Here is a 22,375-nt window from a genome sequence, read left to right on the forward strand (position 1 = left end):
ATAAAAGTCTACAGCTAGAATTCTTATTAGTTGTAAATAATTCTACACTATATATCAATTTAATAGTAGCAATTTAGGCAATAGCGTTTCTTATCTTGTTTATCCATATTGTTAAGATCCAGATGCTGTAACTAGATATATTTGGTTCACTACTGCCAAAAATGAATAACTTGCCCAGATAGAACAACTTAATAGAAAGTTAATGAAAAGAAGTGAATTGGATTCTGCTCAGTTTAAGAATTCATTATGCAGAACTGTGTGTGGTGCACATTGCCTTATCTCATTTAACCCCTTTTTGTAATATTCCATTTACACATATCATAAAGTGTTTGATTCTGCTCCCATTGGCCCAGTGAGGGGCTTTATGTCTATTTTAATAGTAACAGGAAGGAGGAAAAGATTTTTGTCAGACCTCAATGGAATTTCATTATTTCCACTTTGCTTTTTGCCTGCAGAATGCACCGACAGAGAAGTCCAACACAATCTCCTCCAGCGGACACATCATTCAGCAGTCGCAGGGGAAGACAGCTCCCACAAGTGCCAGTGAGAAGCGGCAGTTTAGAACAAGGTATCCAATAAAGAGAGATCATTGTTCAAAAATCTTGGATTTGAGAACCTCTTCTATTTACACTCCTTTTATTGAATGAATAGTATTTTGATTATATGTAGTTTGCTGAATCCTAAAAATTTGATTTTCTTATAATTTTATCCCCAATACCTAGTGACAGTGGTTCATGGCATGCACTCAGTTTTTGCTGAGTGAGTTTTGCTGCATGAATAAATTTTAAATGGTTATTTAACAGAAGGGATGGAGGCCTAGATCTTTTTCCAAAGGGACAAAGAAAGAAAATAAAATTTTAAAATCTCAGTACAAAATGGCATTTTATGTGTTAAAAGAATACTTTACCTTTTAAAATATTTTTAATTAAACAATCATACTGAATCCTTTGCTTATGTTTTTAATTTAACTTGATTAGCAGTAGCCTATATTTAATATAAGTTTGATGATAAAAAAATGACAGAACATGTTTTAGTATCTTGAACAGTTTATATTGCTTAAAGATTTCCTTATTTTATGCATACATTATTGTGTCTGAGCAACAAAATTGGGGGAGGAGACAGAGAGAGAGAGAGAGAGAGACAGAGACAGAGACAGAGACAGAGAGAGAGAATGTGTACAGTCTGCTTTTATTAGAAACAAAATTCTCTAAACTACCTGAGCTAGATGATTTAGACATTGGGTTAAAATAGTCAGTATTCTCATGCAACCCAAAGTGTTATCACATATCTTAGTAGGTGAAATGACTTGTTATCATTTTTTATCACATATTTTTAATGGGGGATTTGATAAGCAATTTACTAAAATAATTTCTACTTTGGGATTGTAATATAAATGTAGTAGATTTGTATTTTAGATATTTATTAAAAATCTTCATCTCTATGAAACAACTGAAAGGTTAACAGTTTATTTTTTTTCAGCAGTGTTGACTGTTGCTGATGGAAAACTTGCATTTCATTTTATATTGAGGGTACTGGGATATGTATTTTTCTCACTTAATTGAAGTGCTTTACTGAATGTATCACAGAAATGTTAAAGATCTCAGAAGGTAAATGCATTGTTTCAAAGACTGATGTGGCATAGTTTGCCATGCAGAATACTTGATTTTAGAAAAATTAGTGTAGATTTTTAGTGGTATCAACTTATTAATAGAGTAATACTGGTGTGATAAACTCTGGGTTTGTATTTTTAAAAATACATTCTATTGATAAACCATGCTTTAGTTATCAGGGCTGCTGAAGCGGGTATTCATTTAGTGAATCATAAAAATATGATGTGTTGTGAAACTGACTTTCTTTTATAAACTAGCAGTTAATTCATTGGAATTATCAATTGACATTTTAACATTTTTCTCCTCTGGGAACATTTTAAGATTATTCATAATTAACCTGGCAATAACCCAGATGAAGTTGTTTTAAAATTTATTTTTTAAAACAAAAGTTGGTGTTTATTTCAATTATCTATTCTTGAGCTCCTGTTGCACAACTGAAAGAACTAAAATTTGGGTGTTTACAAACTCAGTCTTACCAATCATATTTTGCTAAAGATTGATATTCTAAAAGTCATGTGCTCCTAAAATTCTTTGCATTTCCTCCAGTTGCAAATAAAACATTTTATGGGTTCAAAAGCATATAATGTTACTGCATGTAACTCTCCTATAGTGAGATTATGGTTACATCATTTCTGTAGAAATAAGAATTGCTTCCACAAAATCAGTTGGATTGTCTGTTGCATTTTGGTTTTTTAAAAAGCTCATGTTCTATTGTTAATATCAATGTTACTGTTTATGATATTCATATTCACAGTTGTCTTTCAGAGAAATCATCAGTTTGTAAGAATTGAATTGAGGTGGGAAGAAGGGAATGACTACACTGGTGGAGTTATTTTGATATTTAATATGACAAATACACTAATAAGCACTTTTAGTCATGTGAATTTCTGAAATATATGATCTTTAGCGTTATATACATACAGCTTTTTAAATTGTGACAAAAAGCATGTATTTTTATATCTATATATTGAAATGTTCTATAAACAAAATAGACCTGGTGTTTTTTATGAGGTAAATATGTGCTTTGGGACTTTTGGTAAATGATCTTACTGTCTGCCATCATCTTATTATGGTTGTATTTCAAAATGAACAGTCCACATGACAGCTTTGTGTGTCCTAAAATATGTTTTCAAAAGTACATTTTTAATTTGATTTTTGAGTTAGATAGGATTTAGCATGTTCTATTTAAGATTGATTTAATTGTTGTTCTTAAGGCTATAGAATTATTTCATTTTATTGTTTTGATATTATTTGTTAAACTTTAGCTCCATCTCCCATGAAGATTAATGCTGACCACAGTCTATTACAATTGACTAAGCCCCTACTGTGCTTGACTTCCTTCCCATCTTTTCTGTCTTTTTATTTTTAACAAAGGGGGTTTTCTGTTTAAAAAGTAATAATTGAGTCAATAAACAGATGATTGGTAAGAACAAATATTTCAGATGGTTTAGATTACTCAATAGTGATACAGCTTCTTGAGGTACTTATAAAATAATTTTATTCATATACAGTTTATGGGTACAGTTATCTACATTACTGATTTTAGAATGTATGCCAAGACAATTTGACTGTTTCACTGGAAGTATGTTTTTTTCTTGTAAATCAAATATACTAGTCTCTATTTATACCATAAAGGCAGTATTTCTTATTTTAAAGGATAACATTTCACTTGAAAAGACCTGTTTACTCAATTTTTAAAAAGATGTTTTAAAGTTTCTTTTAAAAATTGAGAATGCTAGCCTATTTGCTACATAGAGTCTAATTATTATAAAGTAGATTTAGGGGAAAAGCAAAGAGGTGATCACAATACAGATTTTTGAGATAAAGTAGTTGAAAATGTAGCCTTGTAATTTAAGTAACTCTAATGGTATGTGGTAATTGAAAGCAAAGACTTCCACAAAATTTTTTCTGGTTATATTTCAACATGATATCCCAACATATGCCTTGTGTAGAGTCAGGTTGAAAACAACCTAATTGATTGTGTAAAAATGGATTTCTGAAGCCAACCAGTGACCTTTTTTTGTGTATGTGTGCTCAACTGGATCTTTAAAGAAGCATTTAGAGATCATTCACAAACTAACAGTAAATGTGTTAGTTATGTTTTAAATCTTCCATTATTATATCACCTACCTAAAACCCCAATGATATTCCTCTTCAGAAAGATAGAAACAGGCCATCCTCTGTAAGTAGTACACGGGTAAAGAGTTGGATAAAATGTCTAAGAAGTATAGTCTCTACAAAACAACTAATTTTACTTTGATGTATTTTAATATAATTAATATGAGAAGAAAAAAAGTTTACTTAAATTAGAATTTTTTTCATGTGGAAAATGATACAGAATAGTTCCCATAGTGCAAACAAAGTGTAAAAATGGAATTTATTTTTTGTTTATCAGATAAAAAAATAAATTTCATTTTATCATATAAGCCTTTATCATATGAACTTTCATTTTTGAAATGATAAAAATTTTGGTTATGAAAATTAAGTGTGCTTTTAAATGCTTTTACAGAAAAAAATCACAATGGAATTAAGATGTTTTAATAAAATTGGTACTGAAATACTATACAGCTCTTAAAGGAAAAAAAATACAGAATATATTTTAACAATGCCAAACATACTAATTTCCCAATGTTTTTGTTTCATTTTTAATCTTTAAATTGCTGTATTCATTCTTTCTTTGATTAATTTTAGTACCATATTTGGGAACTCATGGTTTTTCATTGTAATTTATCATGTCACATTATATGTTATGCATTTTAATTATTCATGCCTTTGTGTTAATTCACATTTCCATGTCTAACTATAAATTTGCTGATTTCTTTCTTTTGTTTCCATCATTATGTGCATTTAATTCATTGAAGAACAAGAAAAATATAACTCTTCCACAAAAGGTAAATATTAACATAACTTTTTAACCATTTAATATTGTTACTTTTAAAAATGGTAATATACAAGAGTTATATAACGGTATTTATTGAATAATGAGCAAAATTAGCAGGTAGTTATTTTCCTGAAATGATTTTGTAGTGTATTTGATATTAATTCTTTCATATTCTGTGTTCACATCAAAGAGAAGATTACTTTAAAATTAATGTTTTTAAAAAAAATTTATCCACACTGACAACTAGAAAACAATTCTCCTTGGAAAATGACATTTTCTTTGTTTCTTTTTGTTTGCATTCCTCTGCTCTCACAGATGAAAGATTTGATTTTTACCTTCTATTCAGGGCAATATCTGGTAAAATAGAAAATCCCTGTATTTTACCTTCCATATAACAGTAACCTTAGTAAATGTACTGGCCCTTGCTGCAGTCATTTATCTGGGGAGCTGCTGCTAAATGTTACTTCTGTTTTCCTCAGTACTCTTAAAATACCCATTAATTTTACTTTTCTGAGAGTTGTAGGAGAGGAAAACCATTCAGCATCTTTGGTCTTTGCACTTGAATTTCAAGTAGGTTATAGGCTTCACTCCAAAGTCGTATGCTGCCCACACCATTTTCTTTTCAGAGTTACTGTTGGCCTGATAATTAACTATTTGAACACGAGTTTTCAGCTTAATGTGATCAGGGTAATCATACTTAATAAGAATATAATTCTGTATAATTTAATAAAAGCACATTTTCTCAATATTTGAAAGTGGACTAACGATTGAACTAATTTGTTGCCCATGGTAACAACAAATTAACTCAAAGCTGGTTCTGAAAATAATATTATTTCTGTTTTAGAAATAAGAAAACAAGTTCAGAGAGATTATGACATCTGCCCAAACTGCTAGTCTACTACAAACCCAAATCTTTTTACTTTTGATCTTTTCCACTACATGATGGTGTATTCCATTTTAAGAAGCAGATATCCCAAATGTATTTTCTTGCTCCTAGTGTATTTATTATGTGTTACGTATCTCAGTATTATAAAGAGAAAATTTTCAATTTAATCTGAATTTATAAAATATATTGTAACTGTATTTATATTCAGGTATTTTATATATATATATATGTAATTCTGGCATAGTGTTTGAATTATTAGGCAATACATATATTAATAAAAAATTAAAAATTAAATGAGATCAAGATGTTTTGGCCATAGATTTTGCATAGATTCTAGCCATCCTGCATATTTAGGTCAGATATTGGAAACACAACATTAGATTCAGTAGTATAAAAATGACCATTGTATTTTTTTACAGAAGAAATGTAGTTAGATTTGCAAGATAAATTTTAGTGTAATAAAAGTATTAGATTAATACTAAAAATGGGCCATGATCTAATTCTTTTATCAAAAAGAATGAAAAGTATAGTAATTCTTCATTTAGTGCTCTTCCCTTATATATTACTGGGCTAAAGCTATACCTAGCTAAATAAAACAAAACAAAATCTGTAAGTATAATTTAAAGTCTGCACGAAATATGCACATTTAGGGTGTCTCTTCAGAGCATGTCAGTTTATGGTTTTATACACTCAGTGTGTCCTGGCTGAGATGTGTCATCACCCCTCCAAGTGTTCCTTGGAAACAGGATGTAGAAATGCCTCACAGACTAGACCACATTATTAGAAATAACCAAAGAAGCACATCCCAAAATACATCCAGCATGGTATAGGTCAGAAAAAGGATGCTGCAATTCTTTTTAGGGATTTAAGATAAAGAGTTTAGCCACTGAACATGGCTCTCAAAGCCTCAAAAGGATAGAAGCAAGCTCAAGAAATTTCACTGAAGTCATATTTTAAGCTCACATACACCAAAATAAAGGAAAAGTTTACAGCATAAAAATCCCACTGCTGTGAGCTGAAGTTTATCTTTGCTGGGATCCATCTTATTGGAGAATTCAGATGATCCTGAGTGCATCCTGGATAAATGAAGACCAGTACACAAGCTAAGGGGCTCATTAGTCTGGGTTATTTTTTATTAATTGTAGATAAACCTGTAGGACAACCAGTGGTTCCAGTTTGCCAAGAACTTAGTGTGTTCCCAAGTTGCAGGACTTTCAGTGCTAAAACTGGGACAGTTCTGAGCAAACAAGGATGATTGGTTACCCTACAGGGAACCAGTCTATTAATTTTCCAGTGTGTTTGTAAAGTCACATAAAGAGAAGTGTAAAATACTCAGAACATTATTACTAATGGTAGGTAGGATATATTGAGCACTTTCTACATGTCAGTGACTCTACTAAAAGCGTTACATATTTATCTCATATTGTCACAGCAACCTGAGATGTAACTATTTGTATTCTTATTTCCTGCTGAAAAGCTAAAGGTTAGATTAAAAACTTGGCCCCTTATCAGACAGTAGTTCATTTCATAAATGATAGAATAGGTAATGAGACACAGGTCTCTCTCCAGAGAACTTGTTCTTAACCACTTTGCTCTGTAGGCTCCTCAACATTCAAACAGCATTTACTGAGTACCGGCTTTGCATGCATCACTGTGTAATTATATTAACACGTATACAACTGCAAGGAATGTTTTTTCACCCCTGTTTTATTGAAGTAAAGTGAAAGAGGTTAAGTTGAATGCCAAAGGCAACAAAGCTGCTACGAAGCAGAACCAGATTTTGATTCCACAGCCCATGTTCTGTGCCCTATATCATGTTTCTGTAACAATCACCACTCACAACACCAGAATTTTGGAGAAGCCTATTCAGTTTTTCTTTCCTTTCTCTATTGACTTAGTTTTGCACCACTCAGTTAAACCTTCTAAATCTGGACGGCTCCTCAAATTCCAATAAAACTTGAGAAAATGACACTCTTGTATTTGAATAAAGATAACACATCCTTTGGCTTGAAAAGTTAACCAGGGAACTATAAATGTTCATACTATTTTGTTTATGTTTTTATTCCCTCTTTTATGTTGAAAGCTGAAAGACCATATCATTTTGGTTTTCACAAACTGCTTTATAGGCCTATTTTAAATTATTCATTCTAAAAGTAAGCCAATTTTTCCCTCTCTGCTACATTTCTTGGACAGTTTTAAAGAGCCCATGAATGTAGTTTGGGGGCATCGAAATAATGATATAAGAAGATCAAAACTGAACCAGAAATTAAATGACTTCAAGGTGAGAAAAAATGTTATTGTCATAATAAATTTATGATTTGTATGCCTTTAGATAGTATTTTTAAGTGCATTAAGTTTTTGGTTCTTGGAAGCAATTTTGAATCATAACAAAACACATCATATTATCTTTTCTACAAATATGAATTTCCTTTATCATGATAGTGTATAATTTATACACATGAAGAATGAAAACAGCTAGAGTTAAGTAAGTAAATTATTTGAATAGGAACAAAGGAAATACCATTTTGGTGCTTTTTGTTTTTCTGTTTCACTAATAAAATATGTAATAATTATTGTAACTAGATCATAGAGATTGTAACTAAATCTTTAGGATTGTCTCTAGTCAACTATATTTTTAAGTACCAGGATTTTCTTTAATAAATTCTCAAATAAGTTAACTGTGCTTTCCTTCTTTATATGTCAGCAAGAATAGTTTGAATGCTAAGTTATACAAACTATATTTTCCGTGAAACTTATGGGCATTAACTTTAATTTGGTGAAATTCAAGTAAAGCAAAAAACATTAATTTTAGTAATTTTTTGTGCAGTCGTATAAATAAAATTTAAGTACATTTCAATAGCGTACTGTGGTTGTGGAACACATCAGAACAAATTATGTACCCTTGCTAAAATAAGTAAACCAATTTTTGCATTTTTCAGAATCAGCATTCTTTTAACTGTCATTAAGTAGCAGTTTACATTTTATTAGTAGTATTAGGTGCATATTAGGCTAGGTGAATCATGTTTGGTTATTGTGTGTTAAGATTTCAAAAATACAAGTTTCTTAATATTCTTGGGCATTGCTTTTCCTGAACACCTATGAATGTTTATGAATATTTACTCATAACTGTTTAGCAGTTCATTAGGAAAGGTAATTTATTCATTTCTTTTTTTAGCACAATCTCATAAATATATTGTCATTCTAGCCTTCTCTTTGAACTTCAGGAACCCAGAGGGTTAAGTAGATTGATTAGAAAAATTCAGAAGTTATGCTTTTGACCCTATTTTCCCATTTGGTGATTTAGATGTGTTTATTTATAATAGTATCATAGGCTTTTAAAGCTTCAAAGGATTTAACACATATTAACCAAGACACAACTTGCAACAGAGATCTACCTGAGGGAAAACAGATGTCTAACCATGCACAGCCTCCTTGATGTATTTTCTCTAAAGTTGTATATGTTCCCCCAATACTGTAAAACTCAGGAAAAGACTTTCAGAAATCAAAGTTAAATTTAGCAAAATAGTGCCAATAAGTATTTCAAGATAGATTCTGTATCCATTAGTATTATTGGAATAATGAAAAAATTTGACTAAACATTTTAGAGATCTCTTGATATAAATAACATGACTTCCTCGGTGATTGCTTTTGTCATCTCCCAAAGAAAGCTTAATTACACAGGTTGCTTTTTATAAAAATTGCATTTGAAGTGCATCTTATGGGAGATAGTGCTGCCTCTCAAAACCTAAACAGGTTTTTAAAAGCTGTTTAACTTTGTGTAACCCTAAAGGACAAGGTAAATGACAGATTCTTTCATAAGAGCCTGACTTTCTTACTTGTCAATAACTAGTATTTTCAGTGACATTCTGGAAACTGGCAGCTTTGACATTGAGAAATGATGTCTGGAGTTGAAAATCCTGAGCTTTGTTTTAGATAGTTCAGTGGGAATAAGCACACTAGAACAGGAGATGATCTTGTGGTTTTGGCTTCAGTGAGACTTGAGTGAATATATATACAAATTGCCTTTTTCACCTATGCCAATGTTCAGTTGCACTTATCTAGACTAAACATAGGCAGTTTGCTTTAAAAGTCCTTAAGGCAATGTGGTGTTTTCACTTATGTGTTATTTACTTATTGTATTTTCTGTTTCTCATGCTGGTAGATGTTCATTTTATTGGTAGTTTATGGATAGATGATTATTTTATTGGTAGATGCTAGATAGATGTTCTTTCATTGTTTATATTATTATAGCATAATCCTTAACAGCCAAGAGAATTATACAAGGTCAAAAGGGAAACTACTTGGAAACTTTTTACACTTACAAGTTGAAATCCATTTTATTCCAAGAAAATGTCCCAGATCTAGGGAATTTCTACATAGTCAAAATATTTTAAACATTTAATCCTTATATATAGTATATATATGTGTGGAGATGTGGAAGTTGGATATGTACTATGTCAAAGTTTCTCACTATGTTTGCATGACTCCAAAACTAAGGATGAACATGAAAATAATACATTACAGTTGACCCACAGCATCCATGGATTCCACAACGATAGCTCCAACCAACCATGAATCAAAAATGTTAGGGGAAAAAATGATTGGTTGCATCTATACTAAATATGTACAGACTTTTTTTCCTTTTCATTATTCTCTAAACAATACAGTAAAACAGATTTTTGAGATTTCTTTAAGTCATAAGCCATTTAATAATATAAAAGGGATAGATTTAGGAAAAGGCATATAGGCACTATTTATAAGTAATATAAAAGGGATAGATTTAGAAAAATGCATATAGGCACTATTTACATGACATTTATCTTGCATTTGTTCTTATAAGTAATCTAGAGATGAAAGTATATGGGATGAGGTGCTTAGGTTATATACAAATACTATGCCTTTGTATATAAGGAACTTGAACATCTGTGAATTTTGGTACATGTTGAGGGGGGTGGTCCTGGAATCAATCCTGAACAGATATGTTTTAAATTGGGAAAACAACATGATAGAAAATAGTGATGTAAAATAAAACTGGTGAATTTCCTCATAACACATATAGTAAATTGGAAAATCTTAAAATGCTGGAAAGTAGGCAATAAAGCAAGAGACAAAGTCATTGAGGTTTCTATTTTTGCAAATATGAAAAAAATAAGTATTTTAACAACACCCTATTGAAATACTATAGAATCATAGACTACAACAGCTGGAAGGTTCTCTGAGCAGTCTCTTCTTTTTACAGATTAAAAACTCTGTAGTTGAGGGATATATCAGGAATTGATCAAAGGAACATGGATGAACTGATGAATGGTGATGGATCTAAGACTGTAATCTATGCCTAGTCATTCCCATTCCTTGCTTCTTAATGTTTTGCCACATTGATTCCAGGTATATGCAGAATGCTTATCCATATAAACAATCCCTATTTCTCTAAAGTCGAAAAAACTGGGAACAGACACAAGGATTGTATTTTTGAATTTTCAAATATCAAACCACCTTTGTTGATATATTTTAAGATCTAGTTTAAATATTAAACATTTAAGATCTTGTCTTTTTTTTTCAGTCTTGATATAGCTAAATCTTTTTTATCCTGTTAATCTCAGCTTTTTTTTTCACTGCAGTCAATAACTGCGGCATAGGAAGTGTTTCATTTATATTCTTCATTCTATCTGACAATTTCCAAATATACAGTCATTATCATTGCTCGTCCTGAGCGATGTTCTGGAACAAGAATGGGAATGCAATATCATGGAACTCTGATTGTGTTGCTATACAGCAAGGAAGCAGAGATAGTAATTTTTGATTCATAAAATACAATAGCACATCATAGTTAACTAGACAGGTTTAAATATCCTGTTCAGATGATATCACATGTCAACTTCAATGCATGTGTTAAAAGATAAATTTTTAGTGTTGTCATTGATAACACTAAATTAGGAATTCTTAGCAAGGCATGCGAAAAGAGAAGTAGTTATTTTGATGTCTTTATTTTTAATTCTAATACTTTACATTTGAAAATTGTAATAATTATAGTACTTTGTAAATGATATTTACTTCTCTTATCTTACATACTCCAGTCAGGTTTTTAGTCATTGAGTTTTAGAAGACAAGAAATGATTTCACAAGTATGGTTTTCATTATACTCTTAAAAATAAGTTCCAGTTTTATGCTTTCATAATTTTAACATTGAATTGATTTGTGACATACATAGATTAATATGAAAAAAGCCATAGTTTGGAAATAACAATGTATATAAAGTTGGAATAAAGAAAATGGATCCTGTTCAATAAATACCTTTTTGTAAACTAATATATGCTTTTTAGAAAGTACCATTTTTTAAAACATAAGACATATAATTTAGTTTGTACCTTATACTGAAAGATTTCAATCCTTCAACCCCTGGGGGAAAAAAAGCATTTTTATAAAATTGCTATTTTACATCTGAGGAACTAGGAGACATATATTTTTAATATATAATCACAAAATCTATAATTAATGCTGAAATATAGTCTATAGTAAATATCCTTATCTTTTGACTTTATTATACATAAGCTAAATTTTCATTAAAAGACTAAATGAAATTGCATGATAATTATATTTCTTGTAGAAAATGAGAGATATTTTTAGCTCTTTTTATGTGGCAGTTAATGACATTTTTAAAAATAAAAATTCCACGGCCTCCCAGTTTCACATTTTCTATAAAGAAATAGCAACTGGCCTTTTAATGGTTTTGTTAGTTTACAATACTATTGACATTCAGAATATTCCTAAAATGTGAATTTAATGCTAAGATTTGTGGGATAATTGGAAAATATTTTATTTAATATTTTAGTTTCGCTACTGGATTTTAAATTGTTAAAATAATATAAAAATTTTAAATGATAGTAATCTTTTTTTAAAGGAAACTATTTGAGCTCTCTGGGTTACAGTTAATTTTACTTATACTAAAATACTAGAGAGAAAGTCACAGTTCAAGGATTCAATTAGTTTTTAATCATTACTACTATTTGCCATATAAATCATATAACTTATTGGAATCATGCCTTCTGGTTCAAATTTGTGATAATTATTCTATCTTCTTATATTTGTCTTAATATTTGGCTTGACACATCTGTAATCCAGAAATAATGTTATTTTATTATAGATACATAGTTGAAAAATAAAAATGGAAAACACGCAAAATCTTTAGCAAAGTTAAAGAATTTCCACATTTACCCTGAAGGTTTTTCAGTGATTATGAAAAAACTTTTACTGAAGCACAATAACTTGTATAAACAGTTATTTCAGAATATGCACTAACTCACATGTCTTGGGAAATAATGAAAAATACTACAAAAAATATGATATTTTGTAAGTATCTGGCTTTTTGATAAGAGTAAATAAATGATAAGCTATTGGCATTTTGATTCTGTTGCTGGAATGCTAGAGCAAGCAGTGACGATAGCGTAGCAACTGCGTCTTTGATGGAGAGTCAAGGGAGTCTACTCATTGTTTTGAATCATAGTGTTAATTTGGAGATTTTTTTTTTACTTTCACAGATTAAATAAAGTCAGTTTTAATTTTATTGGGAGTAAATATAGTAATGACTTGAGGAGGTAAAATGAAATCATTTGGAACCATTTTTAGATTCATTTTAGTTATGTTACCACTGTCTTCTTATGATTTAGTTTATATTTGCAAATAAAGGTTTAAATGCAACTATAGCATAAGCTAAGTAATCTTATTAATGTTTAGAGAAATGAAATGTTGTCCTAGTAAGGTTCAGTCCCTAGATCTGTGGGACTGAACTGCTTTGGGCCAATAGCTGTTGGGATATAATTATCAGTGTCTAAGTAACAATCTACCCTGAAAATTGCATGACACTAAAAGTAAAGGTTGCAAAGCTGTGGAATAATCAATGTCAACATTTTTTAGAATAAAGTTAATAGCATTTTGAGACTAGTTAAGCTAACACCTTTTAAGTCTGTTTTTATTATAAATTGAGATTGTTTTGAGTTGCTTTAAGCTTTAATCATAGAAGAGAACTAAATTTGCAGTCCATTTGACTTACTCAAAACTCAAAGCAAAGTACTCACGCCATAGGCAAAAGACAGAGAGCAGACATTTCACATTTTCTATATTGCATATGTCTTTCTATAAATATAACTCACATATTTCTGAGCTTTAATTACTCTTACATAGCATTTTACTGTATAATACTCTTTTTGACTCTTTATATGTTGTTAAGTAATAAATTTCTGAACCACATTTCTCAAGCTCTCCATTGAGCTCTCCTGTAATGGTATCAATAGTCACCATTTATTATCCTGAAGTCAGCATTTTTAAGGCAGGAGTGAATAATTGCTTAGCTGGCATAACTAAGGGTTGTTGGGGATTTTAGATTAGTTATCTAATTTACTGAATTTAAACAAAGGAAAACATTTTATAATTTAGTGCTAAAAGTATGATTGAAATAGCCACAAATTCCAAATTTTATTATTTCTTGTGCTGTTAGTCTGTACTTGAACACACAATAAAAGTTACAGATTGACTTCTTTTTTAAAGTGTGTGTTGGTGTTTTATAATAAAGGATGATAGGTCACATTTAGTCACTGCAATGAAAAAAAATTTGTTAGCAAGTGCCTTTATGAACTCTTTATAAGAGATAAAATCATCAGCCAAGTCAATCAGACATATCGACATTGCCATTAATTTCTAAACCATTCATCTCTTGGCAGAAGCTCCCAGATATCAGTCACCAATAAACAATTTTCCACACACATGCACACGTGTGCACACACACACACACACACACACAGCCCTACAACTTAAAAATCTGAACACTTGTTGCAAAGGTTGAATTGTCTGGGAAGCTGGCAAAAGTTGTACAAAGTAAACAGTTCTCATATAGCATAGGTTTAAGCTTTGGAATCGTTTACCCTACACATGACTGTACCTTAGCTGTTTCTTTCTCCTTCATTTGTAAAAATGCAAAATTTAAATGCAGGGTTTTGAAGTGATGTTGCTGATGATGGATTCTAACTTAGAATAATTCATACTTTCTCAAAGGCTGCAATTCTTGCCCTCCTACGCCTCCCAGGAGATTAATAAAAGCTTAAGGAAAATATATTTATTTACATATTATAAATTAAAGGGCTAAAAGTCATGTATTCATTTTCAAAAATGGCAGATTTCATTTATATGGTTCAGATATAGCCATCAGGAATAGAAAGTTAATCTTTTAGTAAGTTTGTTTTAAGGACTGGCAAATACTCAGAAGCCACTGACAGAAATTAATAACTTATAAGAATGCCTCATAAAGTAGATACTTAATAATTGAAACAATTTTTAGATGACTACTGTTAGCCAAAGGTGTTAAGTGGGTGTGTGCATGCATGTAAACATGTGCATATATGTGTGATGTGTTAAGTATGCATATTTTTTCTCTATATATGTACATGTGACAAACAGGTGTTTAAATTGAAAACATTTTCACAATTAAATTTGATTTCACATAATCATTTATGAAGGGAATTGAAAATATTTCATATAAAATCAAGAAATAGAGTATTTATCTTTGTTACTAACATTTATGTTCTTCATTCTGTGTAACTTGAATCATGTTCATCTTTAGATTAACAGTTGCTAGTACTGTATATTATGCATTTTGTTTAATTTACTGCTTATGTGTTATTTCTAAATTTTATTTAATTGAAGTCATTTCAAAAGCATTGAAATTTTAAACCATTCAGTTTTTAAAAGGTGCTTCACGTGTTTTAATAGGCTTCCATTATGTGTTTTTGCAGCAAGCTTAGTAGTGGAGGAGCGAACAAGACAGATGAAAATGAAAGTTCATCGATTTAAGCAGACAACAGGGTCTGGTTCTAGTCAAGAACTTGATCGCGAGCAATATTCCAAGGTAAAATTAGTAGTATCCAACCAATACTTTCCCTTTTGAAAATGTATAGTGTGTGTACCAGGCAGGACTAGATGCACCAAATTATAAAAGAAAAGGTATATAATTTTCTTTTCTTATATAATTGGGCTGGGCACAGTGGCTCACACCTGTAATCCCAGCACTTTGGGAGGCCAAGGCAGGCGGATTATGTAAGGTCAGAAGTTCGAGACTAACCTGGCTGACCTGGGTAAACCCCACCTCTACTAAAAAATACAAAAATTAGCCAGGCATAGTGGTGTACGCCTATAATCCCAGTTACCTAGGAGGTTGAGGCAAGAGAATCCCTTGAACCTGGGAGACAGAGGTTGCAGTGAGCCAAAATCTTGACACTGCACTCCAACCTGGGTAACAGAGTGAGACTCCATCTAAAAAAAAAAAGTATCATTAAAAGATAGTCTTGCATCATAATTTTTTCCAAAGCCTGAAAAACTTCTTTCCTCTTGATATTTTCATATAACTTTATTGAAATATTAACTTGGATTTGATTTTTTTCTAAAAATATGTAAATATTTGATATTAAAATCACTTAATGATTGATTAGCATTTGTCAAATTCACATAAATAAGATATATGAAGCCATTTTGTTTCTTGAACATCATTCAAATATTGCATTTAAGATATTAAGATATATATTTATAGTCTTAAATACTACTTTGGATTGATATTTAACTATTGATATTTGTGAATGATAAAAATTATGTGACATGAGATTTCTTATTGCTCTGTCTTTAGTAAGAAAAATAACTGATTTCAAACTACTAGAAGCTGAAATTTACACAACGTTAAGTGCTGATGAGCATTTAATTTTTATTTCAATAATATATTCTAAGGAAACACTAAGGAGTTTATAAACTGCTAATATCTGATAATTTTAATTAAAGTAGCATAGATTTTTATTCTTCATGAAGTAATTTTATGTATATTATCTGACTTATTTAAAAGACTTTTTTCTTTTTAGAATACTACAAAAGTAGCAATGGCTACTTATTTTTAAGCAGCGGAAGTGGTTTATTAGCTATCAAGATTTCTATGACTAATAAAAAAAAAGAGGTGGCTACAAAATATGATTTATCACCAAGACTACTATAGAGTCATGTATGTTTGATACATTCTATCACTTTACATGTTAGGTTAGATGCAGAAGGGTTTCCAAATGAGACAATGCAGAGGGTCACTGTGATTCAGGGATACCCAAGTCTGTAAGGGCCTTACCAAAAAAATGGTAAACAAAATAATGTGATGTCCCATAATGTTACCTATTTCAGCTCTGTTCAGGTTTATCTTATCTGCAACTTGTTATTTATGGTATTATCACCTAATCAGCCTACTTGTCTGTCTTCACAGATATCATCATTTTTGTTTTCTTACTACAAATGCAGTGAGAATTAGAAGGCAGGGTAATTTGGGGTTTTGTTTTCCCTTTACAGTTGGATGCAGTTACCTGAATATTTCTTTAAACTGGAAATGCTCCTTTTAAGCTGGAAATTTTTATCCGTTTCTTAGCTTTATGTCCAAAGATTAGGTCAAATAGAACAGCAGGAGAGGTAGAGCCAGTATAGGAAACAAGAAAGAAGCGAGTAAAGAATCAGGGTAAAATACTGAAAGCCTTTCTGTATCATCCTGAGCTGGAACTCTAATCATTAATTAGTCAATCCAAAAACTCTACAAAGTGAAGTACTCAGAAGTCTAAACCACCACTAATAGTCATAGTAAACCAAAAGTAGGTGTATCTTGTTGGTGGTAGGTGTACCTTGTTGGGCAGGTTCTAAATTCTCTGGCTCATAACATTTAAAACTTGAAAACACGTCAAAATCTTCTACTCCAGCTCACTTATTTACAAAATTTATGAAAACTGAGGCTCAGAAGCAAAGAGGTAATTTATTAAAATTTGTGTTAAAATTAGTAGAGCCTCTACATAGTAAAGAGGCCTAAAACAATGGATTTGGGACTAAGGGTATGACTTGTTCTACTTATATCATTGAAATGAACACATTACTCTAGATTGATTCAAAGGTTCCAATCTGGCTTTCGATTTACATACAGTTAAATTAATATACTCTATCTTTCCTCCCTCCTTTGCACAGGCACCCTTTTTCTTTTCCTCTCTCCCATTGCATTTGAGTATTTTAAAACCTCTTACTTTCAGATATAGTACTGTGGCTTCTAACTTGTACGAATATAGGATCGGAAATTATATAAGATAAAATAAATGATTAGCCTTTTCTTATATGCCAATAGAAGATAAAATATTCTCCACATCTCTAATATTTATATTACATACTAACACAATTTAATTTTTTGTTTTCAGTAGCTATTTGTATTAATTCAAACCTTTCACATATACTTGAAAAATTATCATTTTCATTTTTATTCTTTTACTTCAAATATTTTATAACTATTTTAAAAATATATATTTTTATGGCTATAATTAAAAGCCAATATTGGCACAAATGTTATGTAGATTAAATTTTGAACTTTATTTTCTATTCGCTCTTTTTTAGTATCTTAATCCATTTGACATTTTGGATGAAGCAACAAAGCTTAGGGGGAATTTATGCCGAGAAGAAGTTATTTAACTATTCTCAAAATACTTTTAACCAACCACTAGTAGAACTGGATTTTTTTTTCAGGGCAAAACATTGTCAGCCAACTATAATTCCTGAGATGCTTCTTGAAACCTAGTACCTCTTTTAGAAGATTAAATGATCCTAACATCCATCCTGTGTAGGGAATTAGCACTAACTTTGCTTTTGAAAAAGCACAACAACGCTGCTTACGTATCCTTGAAATGTGTCACCATTCTGTTTTTTTATTGGTGTTGTACAGAGTTGCATGCCTTAATGATGAAGTGAAATTTATAATTAGAGGCGAATTCACATTTAGGCACACACAATTTAGAGTGTTTATGTTTCTGTAATGCAGGAACAGAACCAAAAGTGATGTGATGGGTTTTGTAGGTAGCTGAAGAGTGTTTGTTATTACTTACTTCTAAAAATAGTATTTTATTACTCCTCTCACATCAACGATTTATTTCCCCTCTGTAGGATTGGTAGAAATTCTTCCTGAGGAATTATGTTCCTCAAAATATAATTTATGTGTTTCCATTAAAATATTAAATTGTTACATTAGGAATTTAACAGATCATGCCTGTTGAAATTCAGAGTGATTAAAATATTAACATATTTTGGAAAAAGTAAATTTTTTTTTTTTAATTTTTTAATTTTTTATTGGATTATAGGTTTTGGGGTACATGAGCAGAGCATGCAAGACAGTTGCGTAGGTACACACATGGCAGTGTGCTTTGCTTTTCTTCTCCCCTTCACCCACATTTGGCATTTCTCCCCAGGCTATCCCTCCCCACCTCCCCCTCCCACTGGCCCTCCCCTTTTACCCCCAATAGACCCCAGTGTTTAGTACTCCCCTTTCTGTGTCCATGTGTTCTCATTTTTCATCACCCACCTATGAGTGAGAATATGCGGTGTTTCATTTTCTGTTCTTGTGTCAGTTTGCTGAGGATGACGTTCTCCAGATTCATCCATGTCCCTACAAACGACACGAACTCATCATTTCTGATTGCTGCATAATATTCCATGGTGTATATGTGCCACATTTTTTCAATCCAGTCTATTATCAATGGGCATTTGGGTTGATTCCAGGTCTTTGCTATTGTAAACAGTGCTGCAATGAACATTCGTGTACATGTGTCCTTATAGTAGAACGATTTATAGTCTTTTGGATATATACCCAGTAATGGGATTGCTGGGTCAAATGGAATTTCTATTTCTAAGGCCTTGAGGAATCGCCACACTGTCTTCCACAATGGTTGAACTAATTTACACTCCCACCAACAGTGTAAAAGTGTTCCTTTTTCTCCACATCCTCTCCAGCATCTGTTGTCTCCAGATTTTTTAATGATCGCCATTCTAATTGGCGTGAGATGGTATCTCAATGTGGTTTTGATTTGCATCTCTCTGATGACCAGTGACAATGAGCATTTTTTCATATGACTGTTGGCCTCATATATGTCTTCTTTCGTAAAGTATCTGTTCATATCCTTTGCCCATTTTTGAATGGGCTTGTTTGTTTTTTTCCTGTAAATCTGTTTGAGTTCTTTGTAAATTCTGGATATCAGCCCTTTGTCAGATGGGTAGACTGCAAAAATTTTTTCCCATTCTGTTGGTTGCCGATCCACTCTAGTGACTGTTTCTTTTGCCGTGCAGAAGCTGTGGAGTTTGATTAGGTCCCATTTGTCTATTTTGGCTTTTGTTGCCAATGCTTTTGGTGTTTTGTTCATGAAGTCCTTGCCTACTCCTATGTCCTGGATAGTTTTGCCTAGATTTCCTTCTAGGGTTTTTATGGTGCCAGATCTTATGTTTAAGTCTTTAATCCATCTAGAGTTAATTTTAGTGTAAGGTGTCAGGAAGGGGTCCAGTTTCTGCTTTCTGCACATGGCTAGCCAGTTTTCCCAACACCATTTGTTAAACATGGAATCCTTGCCCCATTGCTTGTTTTTGTTAGGTTTATCAAAGATTGTATAGTTGTATGTATGTTGTGTTGCCTCCGGTGCCTCTGTTTTGTTCCATTGGTCTATATCTCTGTTTTGGTACCAGTACCATGCTGTTTTGATTACTGTAGCCTTGTAGTATAGTTTGAAATCCGGTAGTGTGATGCCCCCCGCTGTGTTCTTTTTGCTTAGAATTGACTTGGCTATGCGGGCTCTCTTTTGGTTCCATATGAAGTTCATGGTGGTTTTTTCCAGTTCTGTGAAGAAAGTCAATGGTAGCTTGATGGGGATAGCATTGATTCTGTAAATTACTTTGGGCAGTATAGCCATTTTCACGATATTAATTCTTCCTAACCATGAACATGGAATGTTTCTCCATCTGTTTGTGTCCTCTCTGATTTCGTTGAGCAGTGGTTTGTAGTTCTCCTTGAAGAGGTCTCTTACATTCCTTGTGAGTTGTATTCCAAGGTATTTTATTCTTTTTGTAGCAATTGCGAATGGCAGTTCGCTCTTGATTTGGCTTTCTTTAAGTCTGTTATTGGTGTAGACGAATGCTTGTGATTTTTGCACATTGATTTTATATCCTGAGACTTTGCTGAAGTTGTTTATCAGTTTCAGGAGTTTTTGGGCTGAGGCAATGGGGTCTTCTAGGTATACTATCATGTCGTCTGCAAATAGAGACAATTTGGCTTCCACCTTTCCTATTTGAATACACTTTATTTCTTTTTCTTGCCTGATTGCTCTGGCTAGAACTTCCAGTACTATATTGAATAGGAGTGGTGACAGAGGGCATCCTTGTCTAGTGCCAGATTTCAAAGGGAATGCTTCCAGTTTTTGCCCATTCAGTATGATATTGGCTGTTGGTTTGTCATAAATAGCTTTTATTACTTTGAGATACGTTCCATCAATACCGAGTTTATTGAGGGTTTTTAGCATAAAGGGCTGTTGAATTTTGTCGAATGCCTTCTCTGCGTCAATTGAGATAATGTGGTTTTTGTTTTTGGTTCTGTTTATGTGGTGAATTACGTTGATAGACTTGCGTATGTTGAACCAGCCTTGCATCCCCGGGATGAATCCTACTTGATCATGATGAATAAGTTTTTTGATTTGCTGTTGCAATCGGCTTGCCAATATTTTATTGAAGATTTTTGCATCTATGTTCATCATGGATATTGGCCTGAAGTTTTCTTTTCTCGTTGGGTCTCTGCCGGGTTTTGGTATCAGGATGATGTTGGTCTCATAAAATGATTTGGGAAGGATTCCCTCTTTTTGGATTGTTTGAAATAGTTTTAGAAGGAATGGTACCAGCTCCTCCTTGTGTGTCTGGTAGAATTCGGCTGTGAACCCGTCTGGACCTGGGATTTTTTTGTGTGGTAGGCTGTTAATTGCTGCCTCAACTTCAGACCTTGTTATTGGTCTATTCATAGTTTCAGCTTCCTCCTGGTTTAGGCTTGGGAGGACACAGGTGTCCAGGAATTTATCCATTTCTTCCAGGTTTACTAGTTTATGCGCATATAGTTGTTTGTAATATTCTCTGATGATGGTTTGAATTTCTGTGGAATCTGTGGTGATTTCCCCTTTATCATTTTTTATTGCATCTATTTGGTTGTTCTCTCTTTTATTTTTAATCAATCAGGCTAGTGGTCTGTCTATTTTGTTGATCTTTTCAAAAAACCAGCTCTTGGATTTATTGATTTTTTGAAGGGTTTTTCGTGTCTCAATCTCCTTCAGCTCAGCTCTGATCTTAGTAATTTCTTGTCTTCTGCTGGGTTTTGAGTTTTTTTTATCTTGCTCCTCTAGCTCTTTCAATTTTGATGATAGGGTGTCAATTTTGGATCTCTCCATTCTCCTCATATGGGCACTTATTGCTATATACTTTCCTCTAGAGACTGCTTTAAATGTGTCCCAGAGATTCTGGCACGTTGTGTCTTCGTTCTCATTGGTTTCGAAGAACTTCTTTATTTCTGCTTTCATTTCGTTGTTTACCCAGTCAACATTCAAGAGCCATTTGTTCAGTTTCCATGAAGCTGTGTGTTTCTGGGTTGGTTTCTGAATTCTGAGTTCTAACTTGATTGCACTATGGTCTGAGAGGCTGTTTGTTATGATTTCTGTTGTTTTGCATTTGTTGAGCAGTGCTTTACTTCCAATTATGTGGTCAATTTTAGAGTAGGTGTGATGTGGTGCTGAGAGGAATGTGTATTCTGTGGATTTGGGGTGGAGAGTTCTGTAAATGTCCACCAGGTTTGCTTGCTCCAGGTCTGAGTTCAAGCCCTGGGTATCCTTGTTGATTTTCTGTCTGGTTGATCTGTCTAGTATTGACAGTGGAGTGTTAAAGTCTCCCACTATTATTGTGTGGGAGTCTAAGTCCTTTTGTAAGTCATTAAGAACTTGCCTTATGTATCTGGGTGCTCCTGTGTTGGGTCCATATATGTTTAGAATCGTTAGCTCTTCTTGTTGTATCGATCCTTTTACCATTATGTAATGGCCTTCTTTGTCTCTTTTGATCTTTGTTACTTTAAAGTCTGTTTTATCAGAGATGAGAATTGCAACTCCTGCTTTT

The 22,375-nt window shown here is 32.2% G+C and overlaps 1 protein-coding gene across 50 annotated transcripts in view; it reads left to right on the top strand.

Annotated features, from left to right (window-relative positions):
* Positions 1–22,375, top strand: part of RIMS1 (regulating synaptic membrane exocytosis 1) — a 514,861-nt gene that overhangs the window by 389,800 nt on the left and 102,686 nt on the right. For 22 of the 50 annotated variants that reach the window (XM_035296068.3, XM_035296072.3, XM_078369526.1 and 19 more), the window contains 2 exons: positions 456–568; positions 15,160–15,272. In XM_035296068.3, coding sequence (XP_035151959.3) covers positions 456–568; positions 15,160–15,272 — 226 coding nt within the window. Of the gene's footprint in view, positions 1–455; positions 569–4,471; positions 4,502–15,159; positions 15,273–22,375 lie in introns of all 50 variants that reach the window. The other 28 variants (XM_035296065.3, XM_078369518.1, XM_035296067.3 and 25 more) reach the window with 2 other exon arrangements.

Source organism: Callithrix jacchus, chromosome 4 (genome assembly GCF_049354715.1).
Source record: "Callithrix jacchus isolate 240 chromosome 4, calJac240_pri, whole genome shotgun sequence".
Lineage (NCBI taxonomy): Eukaryota > Metazoa > Chordata > Mammalia > Primates > Cebidae > Callithrix > Callithrix jacchus.